Consider the following 25,967-nt stretch of genomic DNA (forward strand, 5'->3'; position numbering starts at 1 on the left):
GGAGGTAATCTTCACTTGTTGCGTGCTAAAAGAAATGAAAGTTTAATGCGAGAATAGATGTTTTTCAGTGATTGGGGAAAAAAACTATAATTGAAATTTCATAAATTATTTTCTTACTTTACTTTTCAAACTATTACATTTTAGGGCTCTCAGATTTTTGAATTATATTAAACATTTAAAGTTAGATTCCCCGAGTAAAAACATTAGTATCAATCCAGATAGATATGATATTAGCATAAGCATACAATACGCAGTTCCAACCCATCGGATGAGAATCGGACTGCAATTGTGTTCATTTATCCATTTAAAGGAGGTTTCGATTTCCATGTATGGATGTGAGTGCTTTAACAGTCAAGCCTAAATCTTCACCCGCTCCAATGTTTTTTTTTTTATCATTTTTAGACGTTTTACATGAATTAACTGTAGTATAAAAGGTACAGCATCTCCTCTCTCCAGCTAAGGTAATCAGTAATAGAGTTAACAGCTCACTATCAAAATTTGTATCCATGTGTATCCAGAATGATCTGCGTTTAAAAGTTGATATGACGACTCGCCTTTTCTTGAGACTCTGCCATATATAGAAAAAACATGGGAATATAAAGTGAAATTCCTAGTTTGAAGTATTTTTAAAGGAATCATGCAATTTTTCTAGTACTTCTGAAGACTATTTACGTATATTACAGACCCAAATTACTGCCCGAAAAGGTTAAACCGTCCCTTTAAATACAATATAAGATGATGATTAAATGTTTTTTTATTGGATCAAAGTTTACTTTGCGTTAAAAGATATAAAATCCATTTATTTCTTCAATATTTCATGGTAAAAACATAATAGTTGTTCACAACTAAAATAGTGGAAAGAAATCCTTTAATGTCAATACGCTCTATTTGTACGATAGGAACAAGTTTGTAAGGAGAAAGTATGTAAAAAACTAACAGAAGTATCGGCTCTTTTAAATAGATTTTTTATTCACTAAGTTCCTGTTAAAACATCCCTTTTACAACAGTTCAATACCGTATTTATAACAATGAAAAGACTTGAGAAGAATGATACGGACATCTTCGTGAGGCTAAGAAAATACTATTTTTGAAAGAATTCAAGATGAAAGGACCTATCTCCAGCATTCTACACAAGGTGGTGTTTACTCCGTCTGATGAAGAAACTACTCACAATGGGGGCAGTAAACACATTATGGGAAGTATTGCTCTATCATTGTTAAGTTGTTGTTTTTCTTCAAGTCACAAGGTATAAAAAGTTAAAGAACGATCGTCTAGGAATTTTTACAAGAAATCTAATTTAATGTTTGGTAGTTTATGATGTCGGTCTAGAGTTTTAATGGTAACTAGATATTTATTAGTATATGATGGTGGACTAGAGTTTTAATGGTAACTTGATGTTTATTAGTATATGATGGTGGACTAGAGTTTTAATGGTAACTTGATGTTTATTAGTATATGATGGTGGACTAGGGTTTTAATGGTAACTAGATATTTATTAGTATATGATGGTGGACTAGAGTTTTAATGGTAACTTGATGTTTATTAGTATATGATGGTGGACTAGAGTTTTAATGGTAACTAGATGTTTATTAGTATATGATGGTGGACTAGGGTTTTAATGGTAACTAGATGTTTATTAGTATGTGATGGTGGACTAGAGTTTTAATGGTAACTTGATGTTTATAAGTATATGATGGTTGACTAGAGTTTTAATGGTAACTTGATGTTTATTAGTATGTGATGGTGGACTAGAGTTTTAATGGTAACTTGATGTTTATTAGTATATGATGGTGGACTAGGGTTTTAATGGTAACTAGATGTTTATTAGTATATGATGGTGGACTAGAGTTTTAATGGTAACTTGATATTTATTAGAATATGATGGTGGACTAGGGTTTTAATGGTAACTAGATGTTTATTAGTATGTGATGGTGCACTAGAGTTTTAATGCTAACTTGATGTTTATTAGTATATGATGGTGGACTAGAGTCTTAATGGTAACTTGATGATTATTAGTATATGATGATGGACTAGAGTTTTAAGGGTAACTAGATGTTTATTAGTATGTGATGGTGGACTAGAGTTTTAAGGGTAACTAGATGTTTATTAGTATATGATGGTGGACTAGAGTTTTAATGGTAACTTGATGTTTATTAGTATATGATGGTGGACTAGAGTTTTAATGGTAACTTGATGTTTATTAGTATGTGATGGTGGACTAGAGTTTTAATGGTAACTTGATGTTTATTAGTATATGATGGTGGACTAGAGTTTTAATGGTAACTTGATGTTTATTAGTATATGATGGTGGACTAGAGTTTTAATGGTAACTTGATGTTTATTAGTATGTGATGGTGGACTAGAGTTTTAATGGTAACTTGATGTTTATTAGTATATGATGGTGGACTAGAGTTTTAAGGGTAACTAGATGTTTATTAGTATATGATGGTGGACTAGAGTTTTAATGGTAACTTGATGTTTATTAGTATATGATGGTGGATTAGAGTTTTAAGGGTAACTAGATGTTTATTAGTATGTGATGGTGGACTAGAGTTTTAATGGTAACTAGATGTTTATTAGTATGTGATGGTGGACTAGAGTTTAAATGGTAACTTGATGTTTATTAGTATATGATGGTGGACTAGAGTTTTAATGGTAACTTGATGTCTATTAGTATATGATGGTGGACTAGAGTTTTAATGGTAACTTGATGTCTATTAGTATATGATGGTGGACTAGAGTTTTAATGCTAACTTGATGTCTATTAGTATATGATGGTGGACTAGCGTTTTAATGGTAACTTTCTTTTTAATACATAATGATGTATTTTGCAATAGCAATCGTGTAATTTGTATGATTTTAAAAGAAGGAAAATAAGAAATTTTTGAGCATGTAAGTATTTCATTCCGCGTATAAAATTAAACCGTATTTTTTTTTATTGAATTGATAACAAATTATCCTAAGCTGAGGATTTTTCGACTTCGTCTTGATCCAAGGATAAATAAAAAATACAACCGTCAATTTTTTTTAGCTATTTTTTACTTAGGCTATTACATAAATAATGTTGGCCTGTGAAGGTAAAGTTGTGAAATTAGGAAGATGTATAATTGTTTAATTTATTGTAAATTATTTTTGATGACCATAAATATCTTTTTCACTTATAAAATTGAGTTTTCAACTTTGCAGTGAAATTAGTATTTCATGAAAGTCCATTGTTAAATTCCAAACAAGTGTACATGGCTAATGTTCATTTGAAATTTTGATGAAGTGGTAGATGACTTACCTGTTGAACGCTATTCTTGAATGTTGGTAAAACTTCTCAACAGACTTTACTTCAAAGATTGACCAATGTCTCTTAAAGGGGTATTCCGCTTTTGTGTAAAAAGTTTTCAATATCAAAAACGTCGGAAATTGTACCTGAAAATAAAGTATGTTATTTATATTTACGTATGTACTTGATCAAACTAAATTTGTTTTAAAAGGGTTTATTAAAAAAGGAGAGTACTAATTGTTAATTTAGTTTCGCTTTATAATGGCTCAATATTATTAGTTGTAACCTTTAGAATATCTTTATTTTACTTAAATCCGTCCAGTATTTTTCTAATGGCTTCCAAATCGAACGAACACAAAAACCTTACCTTATGATTTAAAAGACTTGGCGTTTAGAAATTAACGGCTAGATTTTTTTAGGTAAATCTTTCAGACACGTTCAGGGGCATATTTCTCTAGATTTTGGTGTAGAGTTTTCACAAATTTGAGCAAAAAATGAGCGGAATGTCCCTTCAACATATCTTTAGCAAACTTCAGACTTTTATTATAGAACAGCGTGACTTTAATTGTATACTAGAACCAGCCAACATTCATCAAAACGTTCTGGTGGTGTCGGTCGTTTTTCTAAAATCTTGAAAAGCTGACGTGTCGATAAAGAGTAAATGTATAATTACCAAAATTGAAGAAGAGTAAAATACGTTTTGTGGTTTCACATCCAAACTTAATAACAGATTTTCGACATTCACCATCATGGGCTTGAAATGATAGTTATAAAAAACGCATTTATAATCATTTTCATATGAGGCGGGGGTTTGTGGTTTAGAATTGTATGGGAATGAAATGAATGGAGTTTTACGTCCTACTTCTCTGCACCGTGTGGGCTAATGAAGTCGGAGAATTGTATGGAGAGAAGTTAGAAAACGAAGACTGTTTAAACTGTATAAGCTTTCCAAATAATACATGTCAGTCGATTGCTGAGAATAATTTCATCTTGTTGACGATGAAATTCAGATACAAATTCGTCATTTGTAAGAAAAAAAAATATACAAATTTGTCATTTATAAGAGCAAGAGTAATTAACGACATGTATAAGAATGCTGTCCAAGGAAGCAGACCGGACGTAGAAGTGTTATTTTGTTATATAAAATACTATATACGGTCATTTATTTACTCGTTGTTATAATTTACAGCTAAAAATCGAATTATTCATCAACAACATACAATTATAAATACGTTATTGCTGTGATAGACTTGAACTCATTGACAGATTTGCCATGCCGACGTAGCATGTCATATTATTCCAAGTCGCACAGAACATGAAGTAGAAAGGATAAAGAAATCCCTTGAAATTCTTTTCTGGCACGTTACATTCCTTCTTTTCCCAGTTCTAAATCGATCGACTTTTAATTCAGAGCTTTAACACATCAGTCTTAAAAAATTTCCCGCAAACTTAAGAACATTATTATGAACTTCTGTTGAATTCCATGGAGCTAAAGGGATGCGTTCCTTTTTAATGCTTTTTGTAATAGTTCACCTTTCTGAAAAAGAGACTGATTAACAAATAAACACTTTAATTCAGAAAAAAATGCGACATCTTACAAGGATGGAGGTGTATGCTTTTAAAATTCAAGTATTTACGAGTGCTTCGATATTTTGATCTTTAAACTACCAGTAAAATCCAAGTCGGAGTAGATGGTAAACCCCTAAACAAGTTGTCATAATCTGGCGTAATGTATAACGTATATTGTCTTAACATACTCAAATATGAAATAAAGTGGACGATAACCAAAATAATACATTAAACTGAATTTAAGGAAACGTATCCCTTACACAGCTCGATTATCAACTATTTCAGCATACAACGAGCATAATCCTGCTTTAATACCCCATTCCATTCTAAAACAAATTGTCGCGTGACAGAATGAAAAGACCAGTTGCAAGCGAAGTACAAATATTTACCCACAATGATTGCCTGTAACAATAAAATATGTTGACTCAAAACCTCACTGTATCCTTTATCATTACAGATAGGAGGTCGGTTGAATTGTTCGTGCGACATACATCGTATACAGATGACTTCCCTATTCTCAAAGGTTTAAGGTGAATTAGCCTTCAAATATGTTGCTGGTGAAAAACTGTAACAAGTTTTAAGCGATGTTTTCAATATTCAAATAAGTAATATAACCATGGTAGTAATAATCCAACGGCATAGCAAACCCATTGTGCAATTTGTGATACAAGCAACAAATTTGGCATACTGTTGTGAACCTTTTGGGATATGGTGCCACGTAAAATATCACCTGCGTGAGATTTGAAATTCAAAATGGCGACCATAAAAAACCTTAATTGTTGGGTTCGAGTTTCCAGTAGCAATAACCGCGGCCACGTTAAATTCCAAAATGGCAACTATCAAAAAGTCGTTAATTCAATATTTCTTGATCTCGATCAGCTATAAACCCGGCTTTTGTGGCTAATTGGGGATTAAGGAATGCAATCATTCAAGTAGCCTTCCAAAAAAAACGAACATAAAAAAAGTCTACAACTGTCAATATTTCTGGATCTCGATCAGCTATAAATCCCTTCTTGGTGGCTTATGGGTGCTTAATATTTCTTGACATCAAAGACTATAAATACATTGAAACCAAACCAAAACCCCGAAAAACAATTCATAGTAAAACAAAATTGATAAAACGCATACACTAGTACATGTGTATCAGGCGGACGGAATTTGCTGTGATTATCGAACAAGAACTTGCAATCGACATGAAGTTATTTATTGTTTGGCTCTTCCCAATAGACCTTTCATGCGCATTAGTGCAAACGATGCATAAGATTCAACAGTTACTCACATGTTTGACCACAAATAGTACTTCCAATGGTTTGTGCAATGTATACGCATTAGTACTGAGAACAAACGATTCATTAGAATCAACATTCTTTTTTCGTATCAATCATACCGTTTCTAAAATAGGAAATATAATTGCAATGATTAGACTGTGTTTTTAAGACCGAAATGGGAAAATAAGCTGAGTATATCTTGGTCTTGATTCTATCAAACGATCTTGAACACAGACAATGCAATTTATTTTTACCGAGTTTTTGATGAATTGCATCTGTAGGTTTCTCATTGAAATCATCTCTCTTATGTATCAATCTTGTTTAATGCATTTAAATAGTCTTATTGATATGTGCTATTTTCCTATTAAAAGTGTTTTCGTTTGTTATTGAAATACACTATTGCATTATTGCCATCCTTGTAGTGTCTCTTATCAAAGTATTTTCAAAAATACCAAAGTCGATTACTTTAGTGTAATAAATACAGATATTGTTTAAATGGAGGAATATTGCATATTAAGTTTATGTTAGATGTTTTATAATAGACTATGATGGTGTTTTAATGGTAACTAGATATTTATTAGTATATGATGGTGGACTAGGGTTTTAATGGTAACTTGATGTTTATTAGTATATGATGGTGGACTAGGGATTTAATGGTAACTTGATGTTTATTAGTATATGATGGTGGACTAGAGTTTTAATGGTAACTTGATGTTTATTAGTATATGATGGTGGACTAGGGTTTTAATGGTAACTAGATGTTTATTAGTATATGATGGTGGACTAGGGTTTTAATGGTAACTTGATGTTTATTAGTATATGATGGTGGACTAGAGTTTTAATGGTAACTAGATGTTTATTAGTATATATTGGTGGACTAGAGTTTTAATGGTAACTTGATGTTTATTAGTATGTGATGGTGGACTAGAGTTTTAATGGTAACTTGATGTTTATTAGTATATGATGGTGGACTAGGGTTTTAATGGTAACTAGATGTTTATTAGTATATGATGGTGGTCTAAAGTTTTAATGGTAACTAGATGTTTATTATGATGGAATAGACTCATTTGTAACTGAAATGTTTATAATGAGGGAATCAACCTTTTATTTTTAACTAAATGTTTATTTCAGTAGACCAGAGTTAATGGTAAGTAGAAATAGTTTATAATGGTGGAATAGACTTTTTATTTGTAACCAAATGTTTATTTCAGTAGATCAGAGTTAATTGTATGTAGAAATAGTTTATAATGGTGGAATAGATTTTTTATTTGTAACCAAATGTTTATTTCAGTAGACCAGAGTTAATGGCCAGAAGAATATTTTTTATAATGGTGGAATAGACTTTTTATTTGTAACTAAATGTTTATTTCAGTAGACCAGAGTTAATGGTAAGTAGAAATAGTTTATAATGGTGGAATAGACTATTTATTTGTAATCAAATGTTTATTTCAGTAGATCAGAGTTAATTGTATGTAGAAATAGTTTATAATGGTGGAATAGACTTTTTATTTGTAACCAAATGTTTATTTCAGTAGACCAGAGTTAATGACCAGAAGAATATTTTTTATAATGGTGGAATAGACTTTTTATTTGTAACTAAATGTTTATTTCAGTAGACCAGAGTTAATGGCCAGAAGAATATATTTTATATTGGTGGAAAAGACTTTTTATTTGTAACTAGATGTTTATTTCAGTAGACTAGAGTTAATTATAGTTTATGATGGTGGAATATACTTTTTATTTGTTACTAAATGTTTATCACGATAGACTATAGAGTAGACCAGAGTTGATGGTAAGTAAAATACACCTCAGGCGGAATAATGGTTTATTTATGATTATTATAATAGATGAGAGTGTATAATAGTAGTTGATGGTCGGATATAGTAAATGATGGTGGACCAGACTTTTCATGCTAACTTGATCCTTATAGCGATGATCGTGTCTAGTGTTTTATTGGTAACTTGATGTTTATTAGTATGTGATGGTGGACTAGAGTTTCAATGGAAACTAGATGTTTATTAGTATGTGATGGTGGACTAGAGTTTTAATGGTAACTTGATGTTTATTAGTATATGATGTCGGTCTAGAGTTTTAATAGTAACTAGATGTTTATTAGTATGTGATGGTGGACTAGAGTTTTAATGGTAACTAGATGTTTATTAGTATATGATGTCGGTCTAGAGTTTTAATGGTAACTAGATGTTTATTAGTATGTGATGGTGGACTAGAGTTTTAATGGTAACTTGATGTTTATTAGTATATGATGGTTGACTAGAGTTTCAATGGTAACTTGATGTTTATTAGTATGTGATGGTGGACTAGAGTTTTAATGGTAACTTGATGTTTATTAGTATGTGATGGTGGACTAGAGTTTTAATGGTAACTTGATGTTTATTAGTATGTGATGGTGAACAAGAGTTTTAATGGTAACTTGATGTTTATTTGTATGTGATGGTGGACTAGAGTTTTAATGGTAACTAGATATTTATTTGTATGTGATTGTGGACTAGAGTTTAATGGTAACTTTATGTTTATTAGTATGTGATGGTGGACTAGAGTTTCAGTGGAAACTAGATGTTTATTAGTATGTGATGGTGGACTAGAGTTTTAATGGTAACTTGATGTTTATTAGTATATGATGGTGAACTGGAGGTTTAATGAAAACTAGATCTTTATGTAGTATATGATGGACTAGACCTTTTTGATATTTCAGTTTATTAGTAAATGATGATGGAGTTGAGTTTTAATAATTAATGGTAACTTGGTGTTTATTAGTATATGATGGTGGAATTGAGTTTTGATGATTAATGGTAACTCGGTGTTTGATCATATGATGATCATAGATTGGACTACTTTTTTCCATAATGATTTTGCCTTTGAATTAAATTTGGAAATCATCCCTTAAATGGGAAACCTAAACTCTTTAAAATGTTATGTTAGACGGGTCTATAACGACCAAATTAGATCATTTATAGCCAATTTCCGTGTTTTATAGTTATATCGGTCTATCAAATAGACAAGGCTCGGTATGAAACCCCCTGATATCAGGAAAAGACACGTTTCACTCTTAACTCTCACGTCTGCAGCTCAAGGCTGGTGTCTCGAGAGAGGTTGGGTTATTGCCAGGAAGTTGGTGAAAAATCCATCGATATTATGCTTAGTCTCGTTCTATTGATGTTATATGATATTTATTATATTGATAATTCTTTGCAATAATATTGAAGCTTTAACCTCTTCTTGCTATGACCTGATTATCATATGTTTGATCGTTCTAAGCGTCGCACTCATCTCTGATTATGAACAAAACTGCGATAATAAAATATTTCCACTGTTTAAATAGTGCTCAATACATCAATTGTAGAGATCTAGAAAAAACTAACCAAAAAGATCAGCTACGTACGCGCCTTTATTTCGCAACATGTGATATTCTGTTCGCAATGCTGTGCTCTGAAATGCATATTTTATATAAATGAATAGAAAATTGGTTCACTGACTTTTGGTCCAAACAACTTGGATAGTTCAGGGTCTGCATGACGATAGCTATTCATCCGATCTATTAATTATGCCTGACAAGCAAAGATCAACATACCAAATATTTCATTTATTAATGAGAATTGGCCATTCCTGTTTCTCAATGTGCGTGAATATAATCTATAAAGCCAGTTGGTCTTGAATGCTTCTATCATTAATTTACTTTTCAATTGTCTATCTCCTGTAAATTTAATAATCACCTGAATCCAATCAAATGAATATTTCATGATTTTGTTGAAGCTGAAGCATTTCGTATTGATATTACTTCGACGTCTTAGAGGGTTTCTGCAATGTCCTGTCAAAATATCACGGGAAGTGCAGTATTTTGTTGATTGACTCGGGGCATACCGACACATCGAAGTATGATATATGTATGATGCATTTGTAACCAAACACCACCAGGAGTATGTATCTTAATGCAGAGTATGACAAGTTTGATCGACTTAGTCCAAGCGTCATGCACCAATGGTGAGGGGGTTTAAAATAGACCGAGCGGACTGATATACCCCCCCCCCCCACCCCCACCTTTACACCCTCACCTTTACACCCTCAATATTGTGGGTTATACTACTTTAATTTCACTTTTAACACAGACATTTTTTACTTGCAGAAAATTGTTTATGAGGACTCTGAGAGGGATAATGTTGCATATTTCCCTAGAAATCTGAAGAATTCATTTGAATATCATTTTCTGGATCTGTGTTGGGGTATGAAACGTGATTTCCCTAGCAAATAAAACGTCAGACATTAACATGTCGTCTATGAAGTTAATGATACTCTGTAGTATCAAATCCTCCTTTCAGAGGAAACTCAAGCAAGTGTTAAGTCAAATGAATGGCTTAAATAAGAAGCATATTAATTGGAAAAATAACCTGCAAGACCTGCAACAGCTCCTCATATGCAAAAAATCAAAAACTTAACATTTTCACCTCCGGTATTCTTAAAATAACATTATCCTAGAAGCTAAAAAAATGACTTGAGTTAATTATAATCCTGGAAGTTGATTGCTATCTTCCACTGTAGAAATTAGAAATTAAAAATTTATGAGTTTCATGGAGAGGTTCAAGACACTGTCAATATTCTGATGTATCCTAATCTTTCTTTTACAATAAGAAAAGTGAATAAAAACCATAGGGAAATAATTAGATAACGTGAGGTTTTATTCAATATAGATTAGAAAATATAACGTGCAAGAAGTTCGGGAAAATTAAACTACCGCTGAACGTATTTTATTGCCTTACAAAGCTGTATGTATCAAAATTTGAGTTTTAGAAATACATTTTCTATGAAATAATAAATCATATACAGAACTAACTGCAGACAGGATTGGTTAATCAGCAAACGTTTGATTTGAAAGAAAACAATACAAATTGAACAAATGGTGGTTTCATGTACAAAGCTGGGAATTGAGCAACATAGCTCCATGAACTGAGTCAGCAATTTGCTTCATAGATTGATTATTAGTGAATGATTAAAATTTGAAATAAACGGCTTGTATTTTTGAAATGTAATATGTCACAACGGAATTTAGATAATCAGTGTTCTGAGCATTTTTTTCCTATTTTGTATATTTGGATTACTTGGTCATTAAACTGTAGATATATACAATGCTTCTTTAAGATACAATAAAATACATTATCAGATATAAACAATACAATGCCATTCTTTCCTGTTTATAATTAAACCACTCATGAACGGCAGGCTTGATAAATTTCCACTTGGTGTCAAAGGTCAGCAAATGATCATAAATCTACCCATAATGCTTTGCCAGAGAGGGTGTTGGCAGCCAAAAGGCATCCAGTGAAAGACCACATGGCTTCAAACAATTATGACTTGAAAATTACTCATACATTATTCCACGAACAGCCTGCTCTTAATTGTTGAAGAAAAATGTAGCCACGCGTATTTTCACCAATTTCTAACTGATATTTATTCCTTTCTTATTTGGATTTATTTTGATTCACTTGGCGTCCAGACTTGTTGTAATGCAATTAAATTGTTGCCAGCCCAGTCGTCAATATCTCATAGTTTACATCTAAACCTCATTTTCTTTACCTAGTTTTTACATCAATCCTACCATTAAAACTCTATTTCATAGCATCTCTATCTGTTATCAGTGACGGTGGCAGCTTCCTGGAAATATAAAAAAATTATTAAATGCAGGAACGACTTTCGGCTTGAGATTTCAAATAAGGAAGCGTTGTTATAGTGCCATAGACGTAAATCTTCCATGGAAGGTCCCTCGAGGAAAAAGTTGAATTGAATTTGTGCATTTTGATACACATTTTTGGTCAAATTCGACAATTGAGTCCCTCTTTCGACCTGAACTTCATATTACTTGTAAGCTCTAACATATTTTGAAATGTTCTGCGGTTTGGGGTGATTCCAAAAAAGTAAATTAGAGCTAGCAAAAAAGTATCTGAAAGTAGTATGATGAAAAGCATGATTCACCTTCGGCACCACTATTCAAAACTTAAATCCGATTCACTCTGTATCAACGTGTATCAACGTATTAAATCTTGACATAATGATATTCAAAATATTTCAATCTGCAAAATATCTTAAACTTAAGGAAACCAATATGAAACATTCCGAACTTAAGATGTACTTATGTACTTTTGTTGCCGCTTAATTTCATCTTATAATTAATGCTAATATCCTTATACATTTTTGAAAAACACATTGTATGCAATATATATTTGACCACACCTTATCTCATTTTGTATATGGATATATCCTTTATTGTTCCTTCTGTCTAGTTATTTTTTATGCTACTTTGTGTATAATTTGTAGTATTAATGGGTTGCCAAAATAACGCTATTAATATAAACATGATTATTAATATTAAAGAGCAAATGGGATTGTTCTACCATTAGAAGTCGTTCAAGTAATTCGCATCGCGATTTCATTGCCTGGTTTTTAGATACTGTGTAGAATTATGTCATGTCTTTGACAAAATCTTCACATTTGTATAACCCAGTCTGAATTTCGAGCTTAAGTTGAATAAAAGACGAAATAACAAAATATATTTCCCCGTGAGATTGACTTGGTATACACCCACCATTTATGACCTACTGTTAACTTAGAATTGGATTTCCGATGAAAAAATGGAAGTGTTGGAAACTAGCAATTCATTAGAAGTCAATTCGTAATGACAGCTAATGTATCAAGTAATTGAGAACAATATTTTTATTTAATGTCTTATTCGTTTCCTTCATTAGACGCAAAAAAGGGATATAGAAGTGTTTTAAAAAATATTACTGTCATTTTCCCGTAATCGTATCCAACTTGTCATCTATTGAATTAATTTGTATTCAATCATGATTGGATTTAATCCACCGAGATCAGTTTCTTTCAATAATACAAGTTTCCCGCATACATCCTGGAAAATAGATATAGGTCTTTGTAAGTATAAGATAAAGATCGTTGTCGGCGTAATTATACATTTTTGCACAAGTCATCCATTTACTGTAATGGTTAGGGGTATCTATTTTAATGGTAATTACGCCATTTCGGGGGATTGAACATGTAAATAATCTTCAGAAGTACTACAAATGTACGAAAACGCAAGTATGATGCGTTAAAAAGAATGGCGCATCTGTCGCTCTATCACATACATATTCATCGCACATTAACCCGCAAAGCCTGGTTGTACCTATCAATGGTTTATTTTTACCAAGATTTTGATGGAAAACTTTGATAGTTACATGCGGCCTTAAGCATCCAAACGAAGCTTGCCATGTCTAAGTACTATATAGGGATCTTATAGAGTGTCGGGCACTTGTTATTAAATATTTACATGATATGCTTATATTCCAAAACTGAAGAAAGCGCGTTAGTAAGATTAATATTATTGACACGTGTACCCTTAATTTATTTTTCATGAATTTCTTGATGACAGAATTTTCTTTTGGTTTAAATGGTAGTGATTTTAATGACCATAGACCATATGGGAGCTGGTCTACTTCCAGTCCTCAAATTAACAAGGAACGTCTCTCAGGAGAGGCTGTACAGCTGTACCTCCGTTTCTTAATTACCTCTTTTCTTATCTAAGCTAACAGCAAAAATTCGGAATTAGACATTAATTATTTTAGTAAGAAATGTTCAAGAGACATTGGTTCAAATCTAATTGGGATCAATTGGATGATTGAAGTCGTCTTGATTCTTTTAATTAACTGAATGTTCTTACAATGAGATTTTCTATCGACATCATTTGGTTAGGTTTTTAGAATTGGTCATAGTCATCTAGATACCGAGTTATGAAAACCCTACCAATATCTTGCCAAGATTACCGATTTTGATGACAAATGACAAAATGAATATTCTGCATCCTTAAACATTTTTTGATGTCGTGTTACGAAAAGTGCATATTTTTATTTCCTATCTTTAAAACGTTCCACTGACTTTATGAGTTTTTTTTATTTTTCTTTTCATACGGCGCAGAATAATTAGTTACATCGGTTTCAGAAAGGGACAAAATGTGAAATGCTGTTAGATTTACATTTAATTTACAGTTATCGTTTGATTCAGTAATGGGATATTTTCTGCAACTAGCCTAACTAGTCACGGAACACTGATTTGAAGCTGTAAATCCTCTATCACTACAGTTGACCATTCTGTAAAGATTACATCAAACACGTCCTCTTCACATCTTTTTCGTACGTTTACCTTAAGTATGTAAAACGGACGAGAGCGTGAAAGAAGGTTAATAATGGAAGGGAGATAACTCCATATCTTAAACTGTAGCGACTCTTCGAATTTTTATGTTAAAACACGCATTTCATCCTTCATTCACATGGACATCCGACAGTTCCTGGATGCGGAGAACACCGACGTGCAGGAGCAACCTGATATTTCCTCTTTCCAAAGCTCAAGGGGTCATCAAGCTCATAATTCTTAATTTATTTCCTTTTTGTTGTAATCAAACCCTCCCTTCCCCTTCTGCATTCCTATTCACTTTTCATTCGAAATACCGCTCAAAGCATTTCTTTTCATAATACAAAGAACACAATTATGCGATAGAAACACTTGTCATAGTCATTTAGACAACCAGATTAATTTCAAAGTTTCTGTATGAAGTTAACATATCAAGACAGCGTGAAAGAGACAAGGTAAATCCCTCTGATTATTTTTAACCGGAAGCCAGTATTTTCATCAGTGGCATAATATCTTAAATTCTTTAGATTTTGTTTCTGTATGGAAATTATCACTAACACTATTTTCTTTTGAACCTAACAATATTCAAATCACTCTCAAAACATTGAAAGCTACTTATCCAGTTTCCAATTGTTTCACTTGCACTTCGTAAGTTCCTTTTTCATTTGAAGTTCTAATGTGCTTATAAAGCAAAATTTGGTTGCGATGGGCTGAAATTAGATCCGAGGTTCTCAACCTTTTTCAAGAAGCGACCTGAATCATATAGCGACCCTTCAAAGTAAAACAAAGTGTAGTTATATAACAATATCATTCAGTGTCATCAATGTGATGGTTGTGTCTGTTGTTCAGGGACATGTTTTGCAATCAGCTATGTCACCAGTAGTGAACTAATGCTGGGGCCCGAATTTTGTGCCAAGATATGGCGGGCGTAGTTCGACAGTGCGAAGAGTCAAAAACGGGATAGGGAGTAGGGAGGGGCGTCTTGTAGCTCTCTCTGAAGAAATGTTTGAAATCTTGATGTCTGGAGGTGTCAAAATGTTCATCAAAAGTTGATTCTAAACGCATTTGATATGCAGTTTCAAGTTATGATTTTATTTCGTTAACAGGCGAGCACCAATGGTACGATATTGCGAAGTGAGTCATTTTCTTGAATAAAAAGCTCGTAAGCGTGATTTCCAGCGATCTGAGAGGGAGGTCATTCCCCAAGAGTTTTTAAGAATTTTCATAATAGTAGGGTCAACGGTGACAAATTTTCATAGAATCATGCACTTTGTGAAGAAATCACCAAAATTTGCCTAGTTGTTATAATATGTATTCTTTACAATATTCAAGGTGGACCCACCAAAAATCTTTCAAAATGGCCACCATTTTTAAAGATGGCCGCCAAATATATAGCAAATGTTCAGGTTTTAACATTTATCATTATTTTTACACACCTGGTGGTCGATACAGGGTATATATAATGCCCAATTAGATAATAACAGGAAAACATCAAACACAAGTAGGCCTAATGACTTCCTACGGATTACAAAATGGCTACGATCAATAAAGAAATTTGTAATGTTTGGCATAGGAAATGATTTTGAATATTCAATTTGTGGTGTTTTTCTATAAGTATAGACGATTCAAGTTTAAAAATTAAAAAATGGCTTCAGTATGTTAACAATAAGCATGGTATCAAGATTTTAGCATGTCCATCGGGAACAAAGGTCTGATCTTTAAATGTAGAAATTACTCCTATACATCTTTCCAACTAGAATCCATAAAAGTTACAACAAATTCTGCCTACTATCGTTAAAAGTGGAATTGAATGTTTATAAACAAATAATAATACCAGATTTGTCTGCTTACCCACAAAAAGTGCTTCGCGACCCACGTTCGGGTCACGATCCGCAGGTTGGGAACCCAGGCATTAGACTCATTAACTCGGCAAAGAAGATATATTCATAATGAAATGACTTCATAGACATTTCATTCATTTCATTCGTTAAACGAAGCAAATTGAAATTTTACTCTTGCATGTAGAAATATGTAGTCTGCACCAATCATAACATCTGGACTGTTTTCAAAAATCATTCGCAGTTACATAATTTCCAGCTTAATGATCGGATTTTCATGGATGTATTCATAATTCATCATCTTAAATATCATCATTACAACACATAAACATCTTTGGCATTGGTGAGATTTTTATTTTGGCAAAAGTTAAAGAAAGAATATGAAAGGAATAAAGAAATTTGAACAACAACACGAGGCCAAAATTAATAGATAGTGACGCCAGTCAGAAGCCAGTTATTCTTTTCGCTTCAATAGCTAGTATTACAATGAAAGAACAGGTAACGCATTACAATCTTCGCACTCTTGGTAATTTAAGTGAAACATTCTTTGTGTAAATACTAATACAAACTTCTAAATAGTATTTCCGATCAAAAAATAATTTTGCTGACATAAAACATCAAAGTAAAACACGCATCAATCCAAAATTTGTTTTAATGCAGAAAATTTCAAACAAAATTATGAAACTTTCCGGATTAATAACTTCAGATGGACGGTCTCAATTTTAAATGTTTCTTATAAAACGTAATTTATCAACTCATTATTATCAAATACTACTAAGAACATCAGCACAATTTTTAGACTGACCTTACTAACAAAAGAATGGAGACAAGAACCAAAACCAAGTAACAATTGTATTTAATATTGCTATCTGATCAATCTATGTTTGGCATTTAAGCCTTTTTTGTTTTCGACGACGGCGTCGAAGATAGTATTTTAAATTGATAACCAAGTGCTAAAAAGAAAAATGCAGGAACAATCATTTGTTTATAGTCATGAAAATGAATCATAGTTTGTACTGCTCCAGCCATGATGATCATTAATCCAATACAACTGATTTGTTTCATTATTCTCGGTCCAAACAATAACACTAGTCCTAATGTCAGCTCAACACATCCTGTGGTAAATCGGTACAGGCTGCCTTCTGGTTTATATCCAAATAATACAGTGGGACAAGCTGATGCAAAGTTACTGAATGTTTTGTCCTGAAATGGAAAGAATAACATTCGGAATCAAGAGAATGGTTGGATGGTTTGTTGGTAGTTTTTCTCATCCTAGGCTACTGAAAAACGAAATTATTACTTGCTTCAAGTCATCCTGTTATTATTTTTAGGGGTATCACCCGAAAACATTATTTGTCTGTCCGAGGTTTTTTCGGTTGCTGACAACCCTTTCCCTCATCTTGAGATGTAGTATACATGTACCTTTACAGAAAATAGGATAAGCTAAGGATAGACTGGACAGAGTTCATTCACTGGTACTTCGGCCGAACCATTCGCCACAGAATTCATTCGGTCGATGTAGTGGACACACTGGGCGAAAGCTTTAACTCCCATAACAGTAATTCCTCTTCCCTTTCTGCATTCTACATTGCATCACTGGTGGTCGTCATTTTATTGGGCATGTAACGCTTCTGGCGTCTGTGAATGTTTGAGTTAAAGGGAAGTTCGTCCAGTTTTTCCTTCGCTTAAGGCGCTTAAGTTCATTTTTCTAAAACAAGATCGAAACCGCTCTCAAAACCGTGTTTTCTCATTGGGGGTGTATAACTGGACTTGAAACAAGAAACAAGACAACCTTACCATATCTAATTTGAAGCCTGGTGTTGGTGGATAAACTTTAATTCCTCCGGCAAATATGTATACTGCCGCAAGAAATCTCGTTAATACATTTCGTACGGACATTTTGGATAATTACTGAAATTAAAAAATATAATGTACATAGTATGTTCTAATATAATTACAAAATTCACGACTGGGACACCATCTGATGTATATACATTGCCGACTGTCTTGATCAACACAATTGATTATGACAGAATGCGGGTCTCCGTTGCTATTAAGTACGATGTACACAAGGATGTAAAAAATACAAAAAGCGAGTAACGTCCGGTTCGATATTTCACTTATCCATAAACAAGTAACGTACAAATAACCAGGCTTGACCTCTATGACCTTTATGAACAACTTTTATACTACATGTATTGTGAAAATTACATTAAAATTATCAAAATTAAGCATATCCAAGAACTAATTAATGTACACAAACAAGCTTTCAACAAAATTACATTTTATGAAAGAAAACAAACCTTTCATTTAAAATTTAAAACTATTGAGATGGAGATAGATTGGATACAATACATTGTGAAAAATTAAAAGTTAATAAATCTTTTGAAAAAATACAAATCTTTCAGTTAAAAACAAATTACCAATATACATGGTTAGTTAACATAAATAATCTACAATTAACTATTTTCCCTTATTTCAGTGTTTCTGATATAATATCAAGATATATATGACGAAACTCCAGTAGACAATGTTAATAACAACAAAAATTACTTTAAAATACACTTCCGGTAAACACATCATTATTAATTTTTTTACATTGCAGTAGTCTTAATTGTCTGTACAAATCAAATTTGATGAGCTTTGACAAAGTCAAGGGTAATAACTAATGAAACACCAATAAGCAAATTAAGTACCGTATATACCATATGTCCAGATGTAATACTTACTTAATCTGAGGATCTGAATGCAGGTATTCATTCAAATTGATTTATTAACAGCTGTTTGTAATAGCCTGCCATTGTAATTCTTTCCACACCGAGCTCAGTATTTAATTTTGTCTCTTATTTCAAAATTTTGAAAATGGAATTTTCAATTGCATGCTTTTTTTCTTAAAATGTTTTCTGGTCCATAGAAAAATATTTTGGAATTAACACACTTCCCTACGAGAAAATTCCTGTGAATATGGCGTATATCTCGCAATATAAACCTCTTGCAAAATCATATGCGTGGGAGCGTCTGCTTAACATTTTGTATCAGTAACGCGGTTATGTAAAAAGTCCATTAAAAACGCTTAAAAAATATGATGTTCTCCGTATGTAGTGAAGCTATTTTATGTCGTATGAGTGATATATTTATGATGGGTAGATAAACTTTCAAGCATAAGAAGTATGCGTTAGGGTTTTGTGTATGATAACCTCATTCTTTGAAGAAGTAATTCGGATTACAATCAAACGGTCAATACCAAACAATAGTCTCGGTTAACATTAGTGTTTGAGTGACTGGTGAATCGAGATAATGCACTAAATTTAAATAGGTCAATAATAATTTATATTGTAGCATTTCTGTTTCTACTTATCTAAATACAAAATTACAGCTTAGGTTTTCCAGACTCAGGCTTTTTAAAGTAATACCCACGTTTCACATTGAATCAATGTGCAATAGGTCCAATTTTCATCATGTTTTGCTAATGTGTCATGTTAATGTCAACTGTATTTGAAGCGTGATAACGTTGACTGTGTGGCAGGACTATTTTAAATTCACATAAATTTCGTTCTAGTGTGAAGTCAGTTACGGTCGCCTTAAAATATGTTAGTTTTTATCACAGCATAATTCAAATCGTCTTACCTTCGGGTTAATCTTAATCGGTGCAGAAAGTTCAGAGTCCTACTCTTATCGGTTTGTTGTTGTTATTGAATATAGTCCGAAATATTCTCGGGTAAAGTAATGTAACATAATTAATTTGGTCTATACTCTTAATGAGTTGCCTCCCATGAGTAAGTGCCGAGAATTATGACGTATTAGATGGATTATAGTGTTATATATTTGTATTATATCTAGAAGAGTCTGGTTGTTTATTAAGTTCATATTTATGGCTAGTTTAGGACCCAATATACTCTGTTTTCTAAGGTCAGAATCAACACCCAGCTAATAATTTTTACAGTCATTTTACCATCAGATTTTTGAGTGTCAGATATAAAGGTTGTCAAAATTGCATGCGTCGAAGACATACTGAAAAATATCCGTTATTGACATAAGGACATAAAGGTTAATTCAGTGTGAAAAGATTGAGCTGGAACTCACAAGTTAAGGGTTGAAAGACTCACACAGTGTTCATTGATGATTAATTTCTTACTTCAAAATTGTTATAAAGGAATGAAATTCAATACAAAACGAATTGTTAACATAGTTATGTGAAAGGCAAACACATTAAAATCTTTTATCAAAAATCATTTTCAGAAATCGATCAAGAATAAACAAAATCAATATAATCTATCAGAAATCATTTTTAGAAATGTGTAAAATAATTTTTAATGACAAATGTTTGGAATATGAGGGTATCAGGGATTTAAGATTTTTTTTGTTTCATCAAAATAATTCAAAATTTTTTAACCGGTAAACATCGTCAAAGTTCATTGCAACCCTTATTCAAAACTGCTACTTCTTTTACGATCATTCGCATAATTATGTTGTCTTATGGAGGGTAACGGAAACATTGCTGAACACATTTGAAATCTTATCCTTCATGATGTTATATTCATACATTGAGAATATATAATATATCAATGTATTATCCTGTTCCTTTTGAATAATTCTAAAAAACAAAGATATATCGATCTCCACATCAGTTGTAAATACTTTGTAATTAGAGAACCGCATCCTTCGATATGCCGTTTCTGCAGACTGGTGAGAATCGACATGTAACATAATACACAATTGTTCACCAGACAAAAGAAAATTGGGAGGATCCGGGGATATCTTTATACGACCTATGGCCAAAGAGCATAAAAGTTCTTAGTTTTAAATAATTAGATATGAGAATCCGTCTTAGTGGCGGTGCTTCGGGGTTGAGATTCCAAATGCACAAGCGCTGTGGAAGAGCCATAAGTTTTGGCTCCCATGATGTATCTGAGAGCGTTCTCAACCAAAAGATTTTTGAAAATAGATTTGATTTGGTGCATTCTGACACATATTTTGGGTCAAAGTCTTATTTTAAAATTTCACAAAAATGAAATGGAGGTGCAAACCAATTTTCTTAGGAGTCAAATTCTGTTCCCCGCCTGGCGCGGCCACTGATCCCTTTAAATGCCGTTTCTTCAACATGGTGAGAATCGATTTGTAACATAATGTACCATTGTTCATCAGTATTCTGTGAAAAACAAAAGACAAATTAATGATAAACGATAATGATTTATTTTTGTTATAGCGTTTTACATAATAGAATTTATCAGAGTATAGAGTACATAATAAACATGATTCAATAAACAACAAAAATATGTACAAAAACAGAACAGTTGTTTGAGAGCTTACGAATAGTGCAATTTAAAGAGGTGAGTTTTGAATGCTGTTTTAAAAATATCAAATTTACAGATGTTCCTCATTCCAACTGGCAATTCATTCCACAATTTAGGGGCATATATGGAAAATGCCGTACCACCGTATACCGTGCATGGTTCGGTCGAACCTCCTGGTATTCAAATTTCACCCCCGAGAGCTTTTTGTTTAGATTGTTGGCTTTGATACCTAAACTAGGTCACCAAGGTAGAGCGGCACTGCCTCACTATGGCATATTAATATAAAAATAATGCAGAAAAATTTTGAACAAAACACTCATCTCAACTGGTTGCCAATGGAGTTCCCGAAGAACAGGTGACATATCTGTATGACGACCAATTTTCTGAAGAGAACCCGAAGATATTTATACCACCTCTGCCAATAGCCAATTAATATTCTCATGAACTGAATAGTTACTTTGAAAGAAGCATAACTCATTGTGTCCAAACCACATCCCAATTCGTCATACTCGGAGTAAGACCATGTCAATATCCGCATTCGTGATACGATGGGCATAAAGGACCTTTCCTTCAAAGAACGGAATTGACCAACATCGAGTCGATTCAATTGATCACCAATAATCTTTTTAAAAGAAACTTTGTACTCATCAGATACGAATCGACACGTTCAATATTCTCTAATATGTATTGTATATATTGATAACCCGTAGTCTTGAACACAATTAGTAATCTCATAAAAATCCAGACGCATATTATACTTTCGGTGTGATCAACATGACGTTCTCCTGTCTGCCGTTTACCACTTTTGGAGTTATTTTCTTAACACTGCAAATTTTACACCAAGGCAACAGTATGTGTACACTCAATGGTAACCCGTTTCGGAGAACAGAGCTGTTCGATCTACGATTCAGTGCCTATACTCTTTCAGCAAGTTCTCAAACCTTGAATGATTGTGTATCACTTTGCGATTCAAATCTTTGCATATCGTTTGGATATAATTATCTCACTGCGGTATGCTACCTTTACGATAGAAGAGTTTTATTCGGAGAAGATTCTGCTGTATTTGAAGACGGAATGGTAAATTACTGGACTGTCGCAGGTATGCCTACATATCGGACTTGTATATCAGATGCTGGTGGAAGGGCCGGGATCCATATCCGAACCACTTACCGCCTTTCAAAAGCGGTGTCGCTAGCACAAGAGAATTTTCTAGAAACCTTTTGCATTTAATATGGGAATGTTAAAGTCGAGACTCAAAAGAAATTATATCTACAACATTTGTCTGTGACAATGGACATTGAAATATTTGGACACCTGATAGTTTGTTAGTAAATATAGAAGAAACGAAATTGAAAATTGGAAGCCACAGCCAATTAAAGATCTATTTTAATTTTACCCTGCACCTTTTGTTGACATCTCATACTTGTGACGTTCAGGTATTCAACCATATATACGTATATTAATTCCAGAGTCATGCCCGGGGGATTATACATTTACAAGCACAACAAATTTATGTTATAAATTGGTTTATACCAAGCTGAATCATTCGATGGCCAATAACGTCTGTGCTGCTGATGGTGGACATTTACTTATACTTGATTCACCAACTAAAAGGACTTACTTTTTCTCGGAGCATGGTTATGATCGTAAGTATTAATACATTGTCCATTTAGAATGGACATTTAAAGACGAAAATCCAATAATTGCATTGTAAAACAACTTTGCTACACATTTTTGTAAAAATTCAAAAAATATAAAATGTTTTTTTATTTATTTTAGCACCTAGAACATAAAATGCAAATAAATGCAAATTGTCGCCAGATAATGACCAAATGTTATTTTTTTCGATTTTAGTTACCAATTTGCACTTTGATAGGGCGACCGACGCATTATTAGGAAGTCTGTGATTTGCCATTTTCGAAGGTTAATTTATGTCTTGAATTTAGAAGTACAGTCGAGTAACCTAATTTCGTGCTAACCTATTTTTCGTGCATCTCGTAAATGATTAATAATTTACATGTGCGACCTTGCGTGCCCTCCGCATTTGCTTGTTTGATAAACATGGGTTCTTTGTACAATGTCAGCTAGTAGAATGAATCCAGTAGTTTCAAGAAAGGTAAAATGTATTAATTTCTGCTTTGACAAGTACAAAATTGAGGATTTCATTTATTACCAAACGTCACATTTTTTTATCGGCCGAATTTCCTTATAATCCCAATCTGTAATCGAAATTCCATGTGTCGTCTGCTAGAATGTAGTCCAACGAAAGAAGTCATGGGTTCAACTAGCGGATGCAGTTTCAGCAGAAAAATTCTATGGAACACAAAGTGGGCCATATTCGTATGTTGGTTCAATGACTTTTAGCAATAAATTACTCTTACGTTTTACTAATCTTATTTTGTCAAATATGGTTTTGAATCCTTATATGCACGAAAATAGGTTACACCACTGTACTAGAAGTGTACGAAAATTGCATAATCCCTTCAAAGAGACCACAAACAATAATTTTACTCTCTATTTATACATTCGTCTTTTTTATATATGGCAGAGTCTCAAATAAAAGACGAGCCGTCATTTTAACTTTCAAATGTTAAATTCCAAAGTTGAGCTTTCAAAACAAGAGACTGTTATTCAAAGGTATACTACCTCTTAGGATGACTAAAAAACGGAAATTTTTGAACTTGGTTAAAATGAGTCTTTGTTCATCAGTAGATTTACCTGGTTCCAAGACTATAATCCCCTATTATCCAATAAATCTATAAAACTAAGTAATAGTTCATTAAACTAAGTAAGTTTGAAACATGCTTAGTAAGTAAGTAAGTAATCTGGTTTGTCCAACTGATGAATAAAAACACATGTTGACAAATTCTATGACCATTCTAAGAGGTAGTACGCATTGCATTCAAGTCAGATAGTACTTACTTGTCTCCTTCAATTTGGTTTAGCGAGTGACTCGAAAATGTGGCAAAACCTGGCTTGACCAAAATGTATATGTATATAGGCATCATTTGCCAAAGGAGTAGGTGCTGACCCATTTTAAAAATTTGTACTTAACTTTTATTAATTTAATTGCAGTAAGAAATTTTCTGGTTGGGGGTCAACAAGAAGCAGGAGGGGGGTATTGGGCGTGGTTTAATGGTGCCCCTATAACTATATGGCTTTATAACCAACCTGATGATTGGTACACCGAGGATTGTCTCATCCTATATTACTCACCTAATTCAGTAAGGTATTTAGGTCTGCAAGCGGGTATAACCACAAATGATATTGGCTGTGGTAACAGAGCAAAATTTATATGTGAAATACCATTAAGCCCTTAACGAAGAATATCAACAAATATGGAGCAGAAATAACAAACTCTGGTGGCCATATATGTCTGAAAAAGTTACGTGTCATGTACCTCAGTTATCGAGCATGCTATCAATTATAAATTTGAAATACGTGGTGAAAATGTTACGTAGAATATATAGATTGAAATAAACTAACCTCTTTTACATCTGTTTTTTTTTTCCAAGCGGCACAGTGCTTATAAAGACAAACAAAGCTCTGATAATACACATCGTAATGCCTTTTAATATAAAAAAAATGGGCTTGGTTTTGTTTAGGATTAAACACTTCCGAGGGTTGCAATTGGGGTGGTAACCCAAAGTTTCCGAGATAAAGCCGGTTAACTCTAACGACCCAAGAGGGGGTGTTTATTTTACCTCTTAACTACTGGTTTTGGACTTGATTTTTTCGTAAAATGAATTTCGACCGAGTTTTGCGTCCTACTTTTCAGCATCATGCGGGGTGCAAGGAAGGAAGGACGGCGACATTAGCCTGCTCTTTTTCGATTTCCAACTGTCGATGGATCTTTAACCTAAGCCTCGGTCTATTGTCACAACGACTAAATGCTTTTACCATGTCAGTCCCTCTTAACTGCTTCACTGACAGGGGGAAACCGGGTTGAAAAAATCCCAAGGCATTATCTCGAGCTATGGTGGGATTAAACCCTGGACCTTCAGGTTAGCGAACAAGCATCTTACTCACTGAACCACCGCGGCTCTCTTCAACCCAAAGATTTACAGTGCGGAGTTTGGTAACAATGTGGTTTGGGGCGAGTACTACCTCATGCACACTGTACAAGCTGTTTATCTCATAAGTTTTGCTACTTTGAACTGTTTGAACGATTTGTAGTCCTATCTCCAATTTTCTATTATACAGTATTATATTATTTGATAAATAATATTAAGTTATACATTCAAAGATCAGTAAAAACAATTACTTTCAATAAAAGCCAATAAAACCTTTATATTTCCGAATTTGAATACATCAAAAATATCTGGGATACGATCTTTTAAGACTTAATGTTGTAAATATTTTTTATATGACGTATCTCTCCTTCATCACCTTGATCTAAGTGCAAAGTAAGCTGGCTCGTTTTCGGGGCAACTCACGCATTTTGCATTTACTTTGATTTGATTTATTAAAAAAAAACTCTTAGTATCTCTGCTTCGCGTTGGGGGTTTTAGTTTTTGCAATATATGTATAAAATAACTTC

At 33.0% G+C, this 25,967-nt stretch overlaps 2 protein-coding genes across 2 annotated transcripts; one reads left to right on the top strand and one right to left on the bottom strand.

Annotated features, from left to right (window-relative positions):
* Window positions 1-17,024: 17,024 nt before the first annotated feature.
* LOTGIDRAFT_163730 (hypothetical protein) lies at window positions 17,025-18,032 on the bottom strand (the record flags this gene model as incomplete). The annotated part of the gene is made up of 2 exons (XM_009060249.1): window positions 17,025-17,336; window positions 17,931-18,032. The coding sequence occupies 2 exons, from the start codon at window positions 18,030-18,032 to the stop codon at window positions 17,025-17,027; spliced, it is 414 nt and encodes a 137-aa protein (XP_009058497.1).
* Window positions 18,033-22,201: 4,169 nt separating this feature from the next.
* LOTGIDRAFT_163731 (hypothetical protein) lies at window positions 22,202-24,747 on the top strand (the record flags this gene model as incomplete). Its single annotated transcript, XM_009060250.1, has 3 exons — window positions 22,202-22,526; window positions 22,897-23,073; window positions 24,503-24,747. The coding sequence occupies 3 exons, from the start codon at window positions 22,202-22,204 to the stop codon at window positions 24,745-24,747; spliced, it is 747 nt and encodes a 248-aa protein (XP_009058498.1).
* Window positions 24,748-25,967: the final 1,220 nt, after the last annotated feature.

Source organism: Lottia gigantea (assembly GCF_000327385.1).
Source record: "Lottia gigantea unplaced genomic scaffold LOTGIsca_41, whole genome shotgun sequence".
Taxonomy (NCBI): domain Eukaryota; kingdom Metazoa; phylum Mollusca; class Gastropoda; family Lottiidae; genus Lottia; species Lottia gigantea.